The sequence below is a fragment of the Lates calcarifer genome, linkage group LG23, assembly GCF_001640805.2.
Source record: "Lates calcarifer isolate ASB-BC8 linkage group LG23, TLL_Latcal_v3, whole genome shotgun sequence".
NCBI classification, from domain to species: Eukaryota; Metazoa; Chordata; class Actinopteri; family Centropomidae; genus Lates; species Lates calcarifer.
In genome coordinates, this window is record NC_066855.1 from 15,751,833 (window position 1) to 15,766,030 (window position 14,198).

A 14,198-nucleotide genomic window follows, 5' to 3' on the forward strand; every position below is an offset into this window, starting at 1 on the left:
ATAGATATTTATAATTTTGTGATCTTCGTCTGAAACATACCACTTTCATATTTGCAGTTAGTGAGGTTGATCCACAGTCATCTGGAAGAGAAGAGAGACAGACAGAAGGACAGACATCTGCTTTGCTGCGAGGTCCTACAGATGCCTCATTACACCTCTCCAAATGATGAGGACAAATGAGAAAGCAAAAACTTAAGAGCCTTAAGGACAAGTTATAAAATCATAGCTGGCAAGGTGCTTAAGCCAGTTAATATACCTGCAATGGGAAATAACAGTGGAAGTACAAATGGAGGAGATCTAGCAGTAAAGTACCTCTTCTTGCTTTTTCTCTTCTTCTTGGTGATGGGTGGTGGGGTGCGCATGCAGGCTTCAGTTTGGCTTTCGCCCTCGTCTCCCTCTCCCTGCTGTTCATATTTATGTGCGCCATTGTTTCTGTCTGGGCTGTCCACAGGTAGACCCATCCTGGATGTGCCAAAAACAAAGACAAATCATTCGACTGTGAGCAAATGCACAAAGCTAAGATGATAGTGTAGACAAGAAAAACAAATTATGCCATTCCATTTTCCAACACTCGTTTACTTTGTTTATGTAGTTCTTTTTTTAACGGGATGTGCTGCACAGCCTCACATTGAAATTCAATCAAACAGAACAAAGTACATGCTGTAAGTGCGTGCATGGAATCATGTTTCCGTTTCCATTTCTCTCATCAGGTGAGTGCTCTGGCCGTCAGCACGATGTCACACACTGGCATTCAAGAGTTATTGTGGCAAGACGGATACAAATAGTGGGTAATACTACAACAATAGCGAGGGGAATTAATCCCAGCACCAGGCAGACCTGATGGGAAACAGGAATAACCACATACAGGGGAACATTTTCTACTTACATACTATTACTTGTTGATACAGAATTAACACTAGTAGCATCAGTGAAATAAACAATAATAATAGCCTGCGTCTATAGCACACTTCAACCTTATTTAATGTGCATGTTGTATCACTTGTCCAGGGAAGCCCAGAAGAGTCTACAGCCATGTTGGCAGCTTTTTGAGACAGTAATTGAGCTAAATGTTAGCATCAAAATGCTCACAATGATAAAGCTATGTTTACTGTGATGTAATGTTTACCATGTCCATTAGCTTACTTTGGTTAGCATACTAACATTTGCTGAATGGCACTAAACACAAAGTACAGCTGAGGGTGATGGGAGTGTCAATATTTGCATGTATTTTGTTAAACCAAAATACTGGACAAACTGAAGTTTTGACCTGATGGTGGCGCTGTATGAAAGGTTATGGGACTCACCAAAGTTATTACAATTTATCCTGAGGAGAATGTGAATCAACTACCCTGTACCAAACTTGATGGCAATCCAGGGTATTTCTCTCTACACCAGAAATGTGAACCTCATAATGGCACTGGAGGAGAAGTCAGGGAATCACCAAAGTTATTGGGATTCATCCTCTGGGCTTCATGAGTGTCAATCTGTCAAATCCTGTCTAATGCTAGAAAAAGTTTCTAGGAATAAACTTAGGAGTTTAATTCTACATATGTCTTCCTTATGTGTAAACATCTGTCTACAGTCTGACTCAAGCACAACCACCGCCAGTCGTCTCAGCTGTTCACCTCTGCCTCCTATCTGGTGTCTTGCAGGGTGAAGGTGAGTTCAAGTTAACTCACACTAATGATCGTGACAGAATACTGAAAGGGGAGGAGGTGACATTAAGGAGGGACATCCCAGGTACACCGTGGGAGGTTATGGTGCTAGGTAACAGTATTTTGATCCAGTGATCTGGATAATCCTGGCTCTGAACTGTGAGCTTTACATTGGGTTGAGACGCCCCACTGACCTCAGCCCGGATACAGTTACAGCCCTGCAAAGGATTTCTCCAAGGTTGTCCCTCAGCACGCAATAACAACAGGTACATGAATAACACCTTTGTATTATCTTTCCTCAACAAACAATAACTGAGTTCAATTAGAATGACTTTGTTTATTGTTAAATGTCACTACATAATATTCAGAATTCAGGCTACACTTTGACTTGTCATGTTAACATTAGCTATGGTCTAATTTACTTTATTTAGAGGGGATTCACTTGCAATGTCTGACATCTCTGCTACAGAGGCTGGATATACCTATTTTAAGTTGCTTTGGATAAAATTGTCTGTTTAATTAATGTGATGGAGGAAGACATAAACCTTTACATTGAAGATTGGTATGGTGCACTTGTTTTTGCATTTATTTATCACATTTTTCTATCAAATTATCAATTTTTCCAGCAATAAAAGAACAAAACAAAAAATACAAATTGCCAAGTTACAAGTTATCTTTTTTTTTTTTTGCAATAATATAAAACAGAGGCAGAAAATCCTTGCACTTTTGAAACACAGAAGTACACAAATGCTCACTGTTTCACTAGATAAATTACTTGAATGATCAATACCAGCTAATTGTTGGCTCAAATCACATTATTAAGAACACCTTTTGGCTAAAACTAATGCAGTCTAATACAACAGCTCTGCAATAATTCTTTCATGCAGGTTATAATGTTCAGTTTTTGTTGAAACTGTCCTGAAGAAGTGCAGATTCAACTTTGTGTTCATTGTGGAGGCTGCGGTTTGTGGTAATGTTAAACTGAAGCTAATATTTAGTCTGTCCTTACTGATATTAACGGGATAGACAAAATGTTAGAAACACTCCTCAGTATAAAGCAGCAACTTTGGCACAAACTGAAGCCTCCAAAAGAACAAGGAGGTTGAATCAATACATCTGTCAAACAACAACTCAACATTATAACCTTCATGAAGGGTGGATTAATTGCAGATCTGTTGCATTAGTTTTAGCAAGGTGTGTGGCAAATGAGTAACATTGTTTACTGTCAACATTATTTTAGAAATGACTGCCACTCACCTGCATTATTAAGCCTACATTTGTGAAGATAAAGGCAATGGAAGATGCTGTCCCCTCTACACCTCGTTGGTACAGGAGTCTGTGTTTTAAGAGCCTTTTAAGACACCGTCACGCTCCTCAGTGGACAAACCAAAGAGCCACATCTCATCCTCATGCACCGTCAGCCTCTGGAGTCTTAAAAAAAACACAAACAGTAGATTTGTTATCATCACAAGGATGGCTCAGTTCAGATTGACTTACACTCTCAAGCAACAGGCCTGATGGTGGATCTGGTGACCAATTAGAAACTGCAGGGACAAACACCTGATCCCTCTTGACATGATGGAGAGAAAATGAGCTGAGAGACCTCAGCAGGGAGCAAGTGGAAAGGGATAATCCCTGATATTTGTTCACTGAAATAGGAGAAGTGCTTTTCAACACCTGATGTTGTTAAATTTAAATCTGTGCTGAAAAGTGTCGCGGCAGTGTGTGGTGTAAGTGAACAGGCTGCACATCCATCTTCTTAGCCAAGATGAAATGGAGTAGCTTCAGCTGAAGCTTGTCCTTCCACTGATGACATTAAAAATGCTGATCAAACAGTTGGCAAAGAAGAAAAGAAAGTAGACAAACAGGACACTGTGTATTATGTGTATATTGTGTTTCCAAGATGCCGTGGCAGCCAATCAGTTAAACAAGGCTGATTGATGATGAGGTGGATGAATAACACAAAATGACCAACACTGGTTGCATGATTAATCAGTCAATCAACATTAATTAACCATCAGCTGACATTCCTACACTCTGCGCTACTCACTTATCTACTTGTTGCCTTTACTATGATGCTTTAAGGATCACCTGCTAAGCTTCCAGAATTGACAAGTCATGACTGTATGTGCATTTGCAGGTATTTAATGATGTACTTTTCTGGAGTGATATCAAATAATGGAAGGAAAGATTAAAAGATATCAGATGATTAAATAAGAAAGCCAGTCACAATGTATATTGTCATTTACTTTGGAGGACTTGTAAATAACCATAGCTTTTTTTAAATTAAGTTCAGAGTGCCAGTGCTTTTTGGGTATTTTTCACTTTTTCTCACTTACTGTGCATTAATTTACTGTAAAATCAAGTCATTAAATTAATTAAAATCAAATATAGTGGGGGTCAACAGGGGCCAAACAACAAATCTTTGTCCCCCAGTAGCAAGTACAGTACTTGAGTAAATGTACTTAGTTACTTTCCACAGCTGTAAATGTGTTTTGTGGGTGTTACCGTTTCTGATAGCTGTTATTGAAAAACAAAGTACTATATGACACCTTAAGGTGACTGGTCTCAGAATACGGCGGAATAGCTACTCTCAAAAGAAGAACGTTAATTTTAACTAAGTTTCTGTTAGTTCATCAAAGTTAATGCTTTTCGTTTTTTGTGACACAGTTTGAACGTTTCAGTTGATCAGTATCTTTAAAAGAACGACTTACATAAATGTATAGGCCGTGCCGTTGCTATGGTAACGGGATGCCGACTTCTCCCCTAGCCGGAGAGCCTAGCTTAGAAACTCTGATAACCGACTTTTAAACGAATAACAAACGCCGTGAACCGGACATTACCGTCAGCAAAAAAAAAAAAAAAAAGTGTGTTCTCTTGTTCCCGGGGAGTATCACCAACCGATCGGCTTTTTGTAACGTTGCTGTCGAGGTTGCTGTTGGCAGGTCGTGTTGAAGTCGTACAAATGTAAACATGAATGAGGTCGAGAAACACACGTCCCAAATGCCCGTTCAGGCTTTCAGCCAATCGTAAACCGCGGAGTGTGAGAGTCCTCGTTTCTGATTGGTTGTTGGCTCACCGATTAGAAAAGATACACTTGAAGGATGATTCACAGGTAAACTTTGCAGGTTAGTTGGTTTACAGGTGGTGTATTCCATTATAACCGGGTAATCCTTACAGAAAATGAAAAATAGTCGCCCTGGTCGGAAGACAATTAACATTACTGTACAGAGGTTATATCTGTTTATCATTTTATTTTTAATCTTTGTTGCCTGTCATGCTCGCGGGCAAGTTTTGTTGCTGCTGTGACATAAATTAAATGAGAAGCGACAAGTAAAAAGCAAAAATACAACAAACGCAACACTGGGTTTTAAACTGACCAATATTTGTTGAGGATTATTATTATTATTTACTCTCTGTTACAGGTTCAGGATCAGTTCAACGACGGAAAAGAGTTTGGCTCCCTCTCGTGTCCATGGGAAGCGAGGAGCATATGCTTTTAAACTGGACTACTTTACCCACAATGCAGCATATATTGATACTTTCAAAGACAATCGGATGTAATGCCGAAAAGACAACAATAGTGAGACAACAGTTGTTATTTCCAGCCTAATGTCCCAAAATGTCCATTTTACTCATTTGTTATTGATTACGACGTTTTAATTTATCAAATGTCCATGTTAACGTGTCTCTTGTCCATGTTGCCCGTAACTGTTTTGGTGTCGTGTCGCCTTGAAAAAGTTGGTAGCGCAAGTGTCCGAGTAGCACCTGAAGGCAGCAACAGCAGCAGGTTCTGACGAGCGCAGCTGACAGCGGATTTTTGGTGCTGCGACAAGCGACAGCAAAAATGTAAGTTAAATGTTTTTACCTCAATATTTTTATCATCGTGTTAGATTCGTTAGAAAGCCTTGTACTGAAAACGCTGTTGTGTATCTGAATAAACATTATGTAATATCTCGGGTGCGGTCTTTTTAGATTACTTTCGGTTTCTTTCGACTAACAGCTTTTAAAAGTTTTTATGCAACATATTAAATGTCATTCCCAGGTGATGTGGATAGTTTTAAATTAGAGAGTCAGTTTCAGAGGTGGAAAGTGTTTTTTGAGTAAAATATGGATGTGTAGTCAGTTGGAAAACAAGTGAAAGTAAAAATGTAACTGCGCACAAACAAATCAAAACAAAAAAATCATCAACAACAGGAAGAGGGAAGTCTATAAAAACACTGGTGCTGCTTTCTGCCATAACACGGGCCCGCGTGTAGCACCTGCTGTCATCAGTCAGAGCCGTGAAATGTTGTTTCATCATCGGTCTTTATATGTTTACTGGCAGCCCTGGCATGGAGAGCCCTTCAGGGACAGCAGCTGAAACCTCAGCACGCACCTACTCCCAGGTTGTCTTCATCGACATCCCTCACTCTTACCCACCTGCGACCCCCGTCACCTGCTGCTACACCCTCACTGCAGGGTACCAGCCCCATCCTAGGGACTGGGTGGGCATTTTTAAGGTAAGGAAACCCTTTGTTTAATCTGCTGTAATGTCTGTGTGTTATGTTAAGGAATATCTCTGTAAATGTGTTTTATAACTTCTCCTTCACAGGTGGGGTGGAGCACAGCAAAGGATTATCATACCTTCGTATGGGTGGAGCCATGTCTGGATGTGGTAGGACAGGGGTCAGTGACTAGACAAGCTGTTTTTAAGGGTAAGGAACAGTTTCACTTTTGTTGCCAGGTTGAAACTGTTTGTAATGTACACTCAAACGCACCTTCAAAACACACTGAACACTGATCGTTTTATGTGTAAACAGTTAAATCTGCTCTGCTGACACACACACTCAAATCCTCTAGGTTTGGCAGACAAAGAAGACCTTTCTAGAGTTTCTAATAATACATCTCTGTACTTAAGAGTTTTACACATGTGTAAATAATAACACTAAAGATGACAGTTAAAGGTCATGTTTTACTCTTTCCAGGCATTTTATTTGAAGTTTTGATTTCCTTAAGAAGATATATTATAGAAGATAGTGCCAAAAATCATCTCAGTTAAGCTTTACATCTTCCCTCTCACATGTCTCTCTGGCGCTTTAGCAAGAACTGGGCTTTTTGTGTCTTTGGAAATCTCACTTTCTACGATATGGCATCTTTAAGCAGGACAGTGCCATTACTAACCTGTGTTTTTTTGGTTTTTTCATTATGACAAGTCAAAAGACCTTTCTCAATGCACAGTTCAAACTCTGAGGGAGTCTGGCCACAAAGGTACAGACAGGATGTTCAGTTTGCAAATGGGGAAACAGTGTTCTTGCTGACAGTTGCCGATTGTGGTGATTACATTTCAGTTACACCCTGTCATCGTCTCTGTAGTGTTTAAAGTGAAATCTATAAGACTTTGAAATGGGCAGTACAAGGGCCATGACTAATGACATCTCATGAGTCCAGTAAAACACACAAAGGCACTGATATTCACTCTGAGAAAGGTCTGTTAATACACCTCCACAACCCAAATTAACTCATAAAGCAGCTGCACAGGAAAGGCCCCAGTAGTTAAGCCTACAGTATAGTATGTTTAGATTTAGGCAGATAGTTTTACTGTCAGCTGTAAGACAAACTGTACAGCAGTGTTTTGACAGGTTTGACAGGAAATATTTTATGTAGAAGATTCCTTCTTACTCCTTTACTTGTCTTGTGACACCTCAGGTTTATCTTTGGCCTTCTCAAGGGGTAGTGACCCCAGCAAGAGGTGCCTCAATAAAGTGGTAAATATCGAGATAACCCCATAGTGAAATAGATGGAGATATTCAGAATCTCAAAAACAAACAGGCATATGCATTCTCTGCTCACACTCTCCAGTTTGAAAGTGATGAACAGTGAAGATGTAGCAGAAAAAATGCAAATGCAAAAAAAACCTTTTTATAAGCATGCGTAGTAGAAGTGAAAGAATTCCGCTCTTGTCCCATCAGAGTACTACCTGCCGAAGGATGAGATCGAGTTCTACCAGTTCTGCTACGTTGACAACAGTGGTCAGGTGCGAGGAGCCAGCACTCCCTTCTGTTTCAAAAACCCAGAGGAGCAAAACATGGAGAGCAGCCCGGAGGACGACCTCCTGGTTATTACAACACAGGTATCACATGCAATGACAGATTTGAAGCAAAGGCCAGTGACTGTATCTTGTATCTGTTGTGGGAACAAATAGACAATAAATGACTGTGTGGAAAATACCCATGATTACGTAAAGGAGTGACATTTTTAACATTCAGATGGTTGATTGATAGAGCTCTGTGTAAAAAACACACCTGTTTATCTGTAAAGAAAAGTACTGTACTAATGTTGAAGCATTTGTACTCAACTTATTTCCATTTTCTGTAACTTTATACTTCTACTCCACTACAGTTCACAGTCAAACATCATACTTTTTACTCCATTTTATTTATTAGGGGTGTAGTGATTCTGAAACCAAAACCATGATACAAATGTCCACAAAATCATATCATGATACAGGAATATACACCCCAGCCTGCTGCCACCACTGCAGGTGCAGCTTGTTGAGCTCTTATTAAAATCAGATCAAGTTTTGTAAATATTACACATTACACCTATTTTATTATCTTCCAGCTGTATGTGGCATGTGACTATTGAGGTCCTATCATGATGGAGTGATAAAAGTGATAAAAGACTCACACATTCAAATCAGCAGTGTGGGAATCAAACCATGGATTTTGTAGAACACACACCCCAAATATACAATCAGTTACTTGAGTTGGATTAATCACACACAACATAATCAACAGATGAATTATGATTATTATAATTATGGCTTAAGATGAGATGCGACATGATTGATCTGACTTAAGTTGAATATCTGTGTACGTCTTCTACCACTGATGAAAACAGATCTCTTGTCTCTGAGGAGTAAATAAAGCTTTATATTGACTTTAATGTGTTTTGTTGAACCCAGGAGCAGGTCGAGCAGAGCATGCATGAGAAAGCTGAACTGCAGAAGGAGCTGGATCAGATGAGGCAGGAAAATGAAAACTTGAAAAGTACTTTACAGAAGGAACAACAAGAGGCTGCCATCTTAAAGGTCTGCATGTCCACAGTGACCACATTTGCTCATTGTGCAACAGAGAAAAGAGTTAAATAGGAACTGAACTTTGATATTTGATGCAGCGTCATTGATTAATCTGTACAGGGGCAGAATGAAGAGAAAGAGAAAGAGAAGAGTGAGCTGGTCAGAGAACTGGATCAGATCAAGGAGCAGAATGGAAACTTAAAAAGCCACTTACAGCAGCAGCAGCAAGAAATGGAAAACGCAAAGGTCTGTTTTCAGTTCACATGTGAAATCTAAACTGAGCACTGCATTATCAGCGTGAAGACTTAACCTAATGTTACTTCCAGGAGGAGTTGGTCCAAATGAAAAAGAAGGTGGAGATACAGCAACAGAGCGCTGCGGAGCAGAACAAAATGAATCAGAGTTTGAGTTTTGACGGAGCATCAAGTCCAAATGAGGTGAAGATAATTTTATCCCTTTGTTATACTTTGAGAAAATCTTCTATCAGTCTCCTCCTGTAATAATTCTTCTTTGCTGAAATTTTCCAGACACATTCTCAGGAGAAATACAATCGAGCAGTGGTGAAGATCAACCAGCTGAAAGACGAGCGCAAGGAGCTGAAGGAGAGGATCGATGTTCAAAGCGACGAGATTGTAAAGTGAGTCAAGTCTCCGCTTCTCTGTTTTTTAATCATAAAAATATATTGAAACTTTTAGAGGTTGTTTCATAATGTTTTTGTGTGATTTTAGGTTACATAGCAAATTCAGAGAAGTAGAACGGGAACTGTTCAAAGCAAGAGACAGCATCCAGCTTCTACAGGTAAATCTACTCTAGCTTTAAAGGGTGAGGCTGAGGTTATTCTGTATCTGTCTAATTGTTAACAAATCCCATGGAGAGAGAGAAAAAACAATTATGTATCAGTCCTTCCCTCTCAGATCCAAGCATTGGCTCATACTGAAGATGATCTTCAAAAACAGGTCACAAGTTAAAGGTTTCCTAAAACAGCAGGACACTACTTTTTAATCAAACGTCAGTCAAACAGTAAACTGTGCATTTGTTGGGGACTATTTCCAGCAGCGGATGAATACACTTTTGGTGCTCTAGTCAGTATTTACAGCAGTGGGATGGTGTATTATATATGTAAATATATATGTTTTGTACATACATGTCGGGGGTATCAGTAAAACTTAGCAGATACCAGGACAAATATGCAGGAGGAGGTTTGAGAACAAGGGTCATGGATGAAAGGACCTACCATAAGTCCAGGGGCCTGAGAGGTCAGGAGGGCCCTGGACCAGAGCCTCTGTATGAGGTGTTAATATTTCATGTACAGAAAATGACCATAAACAAATGCAGAACAGTCCCAAAGAGAGGCAAAACAACCAAGAAAAGACACAAAGTAACCAGAAATACATAGAAAACTTCCCTTAAGACGTGTTTCTGAGTCTAGCGATGATAAAGGTCAGATGAAGATCATTTGGGTCCATCATACATATTTAAATGTGTGTTTTACCTCTGGCAGGTTGATCTTCAGAGCAGTGAGAAAGAGAAAGAGAGGCTCTCTGCAGAGCTACAACGGCTGCAAAGCATCGCACACAACGTGGACGAAGTGAAGAGGGAGAACCAGGAGTTACGCAGGTCGCTGTCGCAACAAGAGGCACCGGAGGCCTTTCCAGCTGATGATGTGAGAGTGGGAACAAATGAAAACATTGAAAATAACAGTCAGTTCATGAATCAGACAGAGAAGCACAGCTTAATGATGTGTCCTCTTCCGTTGCAGTGTCAGACTCTCTCCAGCCAGCTACAGGATGTTCAGGTGATGTTGGTGACGGAGAAGGAGGAGTCCAAAAACGCCAAGAGACGAGCTGAGTATCTGGACAGACAGTTGATGGAGGTCAGGGAGCAGCTGGAGAGTGTGAGCTCAGCATATGACCAGGAGCAACGGAAAAGCGGCAAATTGGAGGTAAACTCAAGCTTCTGACAAGATCTAGAGTTTGGTTAAGGTATACTGTGTGGCCAAAAGTATGTGGACGGGACTATTTGTTATTTTAACCTGGACAACATTCTGCTTTCAACTTCAACTGCAACAGTTTGGGGGGGGGACTTTGTCCTGTTTGAATACGACAATGTCCCTGTGCACAACCAGCAAGGAAACCTGATGTAGAACTTTTTAAAACTTACAAAGTGCTTTGCAAGAAAAAGAGAAAGAGGGAGAATAAGAGCCAGAGAAGACAACATGTTAAATCAAGCAGAACCAAGCATAAAGAATCAGTTTTCCCTGTTTGGTGTGGAAGAACTTGACCGTCCATCCAACACCTTTGGGATGAACTGAAACACAGACTGACCCAGCATCAGTGTTGGTCCTCACTAATGCTCTTGTGTCTGAGTGGGAGCAAATCCCTTCAACCAAGCTCCAAAATCTAGCGAAAGGTCTGAAACCAGAATAGTGGAGACTGTTACAGCAGCACATTAATATCTATGGTTTAGAAAATCATGTTCAGCAATGACACAATGTTCAGATGTCCACAAACTTTTGGCCATATAGTGCACAAGTCAGATTTGTCCTCTGTGTTAAATTAAAAAAAAAAAACTCTGAACATGTCTCTGTGTATAATTTTCCAGCTACAACTCAGAGAGGCATTGGAAACGATCTCAGATAAAGAAAGCATCATAGACGAGAATGAACACCTGATGAGGCTTGTAAATCATGAGAAAGAGGAGCTCATCAGAGAAAACCACGTAAATTTACACCAACACTTATTTATTCAGCAAATGTTCACATTCAGTCACCTCGAGATTTTTTGACACTTGTTTGCTCAACTGTATTTATTCTGTCAGAATCTAAAAAGTGATATCGACGGCCTGCGCAGAGTTCACGACCTCAATATCGCTCCCCTCACCGAACCGCCACACATGCAGCCTGACGCCACCTCACAAGCCGGAAACGCTTCAATCGGCCATGAGCAGCAACATCAGGACACATCTGGCCAGGCTGATGACCTGTATGAACCCATTGGTGAGTAACAGGTTCTGATATAAACAAACTTAAGTGTCTTCCCTTACAGTTTAAAGGATCATGTCACTGAAATCAGGGGCATCAGATGAACAATTAATGAAAATAATCATCAACTCCATAATAAAACAGTAATTGTTTGAATTACCTGGTATTAACAGATTTCACTTTCCTTGCAGGGAACATTGAAGAACCAGAGGAAGAGGTGAGTCAAATATTATCTCCAGAGGATTAGGTCCTGTGTTAGTATAGTAAGGAGGCAGCAACATCACCTGTCCCATCACTCATATTATTCCTGGTTGATGAGCCATAGCTGAGTCATCTATCTGTATTCTTCTTAATCTTTCTGGTCATAGTGCCAATAATGAAACTCTTACATAAACTGGCTGCATTATGTAACTGTTTTTAGTAAAAATTTTGGACTTAAGGGAAAGATAAAAGTGAAAATTCTTCACTTTTACTCACAAATATAAGAACAGTGTTTCAAACGTCTTTTGACTTAAAAATGCTCTTAAGTTGGTTAAGAGTAGACCTTGGATGACTACAGTACAGAAACAGAGCTGAGCTAACCTGTTTTCTGTCTGATAATAATAACTTTGTCAGTGTGGCACTAAATTCTCTTTATTGTATGATTTCTCTGATGTACCTCATCTACCAACAACAGCCAATTTCCTATTATTTCATCCCTATTTATGTAAATGTATACATTATGAATATATTAAATTGTTGTTCAATATTTCACAGAAATAAAAAGTCAACTGTATAAACTGATATTTTTATTAAAGATACAATATGGCAGTATTAGGTGTATCTAACAAAGAGGCCACTAAGTGTTTTTCTCTGACAATATGACTGAATTGTGTAAATGGTAGAAACTAGCTGGAGTGATAGATAAAAATAAAAAACATTTACATGAACTGGAGAGAACTTTACTTCAAAGAATTTATTAAGACTTAACTCCAAGTAGTAATCCCTCCCTCACATGGTCCATGGATATTTACACATGAGCCGAGAGTGACTCCGATGTTTACTGTTTATTTTCGAGGCGGACTTAAAACTTAATCCGCTCCTTATATTCTGTTACCACTTGTGATGCGTGCTGTCTCTATTTCTGTCCTCTGGCAGGTGCTGGTGTGTCGTCACTGCCAGGAGAGCTTCCCCGGCATAACCCGAAACGAACTGGAGCAGCACGAGCAGAGTCACAGAGTGTGTCCTTTCTGCACCATGATCTGTGACAACATGGAGCAGTCTGTGTTCGAAGATCACGTCTACAGTCACGAGCTGTGAGACCTGCACCGGGCCAAAAGTGTGGTTGAATAAGATTTAATATTACACGTCCTGCAAGCTACGTGGTCATATTTAAAGGACTATTGTGATGTTTTTGCATGTTCATATTCATTTACTGCTAATTATACTTAACTTTAAATGGGCACTGTACCAGTCTTACATATTCATTTACCAGTCAAGGGAAGAACTACCTGGGGGAAGTTTCTTTTGAGGCTCTGGAGGAGTTTTATGAAATCTAAGAAAACTACTTAAGTGACTAAGACTGAAGATGACAGATTATTTTACTGTGTTACAAACCAGAGTGAGGAGTTTGAAAGATGTCATCAGAGCAGAGGTCTAAAGATGATGGAGGTGCATTGTTTATGCAGCTTGACCCATATCAGGGACTAAAGTCAGTCAGGACATCTCAACATCTGCTGCTTTAATTTGGATTTCAATTCATTTTTAAATCTCTCGTGCAATACTTATTTTAAATTGAAATAATTTAAAGATACATAATCCATCACAGTGAACATCATGTCCACATTCATTTTGGTACAACAAATTGTTGTAAAAGGCCTGCAGTGAATTATCACATATTGCATTGAGTATTAGTTGAAATTTTTTGATGCTGCCGCCAGTATGATAAAACCAGAGTTTCTGTATTGATTCCCAGCAATACAAAACCCTTGTTGTCATTTAACAAAAGAACTAAAGTTTTCAAGTCTTGTCTAAACACAAGCAGACGCATTTTTCACGATATTAGGCAAGCCATCACAAATTTTCTTTTATGTTTTTCTCTCTATCAAGTCACTGGAAACACAGTCCATTGTCTACTGTGTGTGTGTTAACCAGGTGGTATTAATGATTGTATTGACGTCGACTTCACCCTCACTCAGAAACATGCTTAAAATGGTTTGGTCCTTTAAGTAGATTAAATCATAATTAAAACTAAAGCATGCACATTATATATTAACCACCATTATTCTTTTAAAGTACAGTATAGCTTTGCACTTATTATCTCTCAGAGGAAATTCTTAAATACTGTTATCAGATCTGCTGATTGAAGGGTTTATTTGATCTGTTTTAAACATGTATATGTGACAGGATGAATTGTTGATGAGAGACTGAGCAATATAACGTGAGTTTGTGTCAATGACGAGGTCAAATGTGTAAGAGCATTTAAATGGGATGTAATAAAAATTAGGATTAACTGGTACAATGC

At 39.5% G+C, this 14,198-nt stretch overlaps 1 protein-coding gene and 1 long non-coding RNA gene across 2 annotated transcripts; one reads left to right on the forward strand and one right to left on the reverse strand.

Annotated features, from left to right (window-relative positions):
* Positions 1 to 40: 40 nt before the first annotated feature.
* Positions 41 to 4,741, reverse strand: LOC127139197 (uncharacterized). Its single transcript, XR_007809201.1, has 4 exons — positions 4,370 to 4,741; positions 2,913 to 3,086; positions 313 to 462; positions 41 to 81 (listed from the first exon to the last, which is right to left on the reverse strand). It is a non-coding gene; the product is annotated as an uncharacterized LOC127139197 (long non-coding RNA).
* Positions 4,742 to 5,378: 637 nt separating this feature from the next.
* calcoco2 (calcium binding and coiled-coil domain 2) lies at positions 5,379 to 14,195 on the forward strand. Its single transcript, XM_018689470.2, has 15 exons — positions 5,379 to 5,504; positions 5,983 to 6,157; positions 6,250 to 6,352; positions 7,607 to 7,767; positions 8,602 to 8,727; positions 8,836 to 8,961; positions 9,042 to 9,152; positions 9,243 to 9,352; positions 9,444 to 9,513; positions 10,217 to 10,378; positions 10,475 to 10,657; positions 11,317 to 11,433; positions 11,533 to 11,710; positions 11,887 to 11,912; positions 12,833 to 14,195. The coding sequence occupies exons 2-15, from the start codon at positions 5,990 to 5,992 to the stop codon at positions 12,992 to 12,994; spliced, it is 1,803 nt and encodes a 600-aa protein (XP_018544986.1). The 5' UTR covers positions 5,379 to 5,504; positions 5,983 to 5,989; the 3' UTR covers positions 12,995 to 14,195.
* Positions 14,196 to 14,198: the final 3 nt, after the last annotated feature.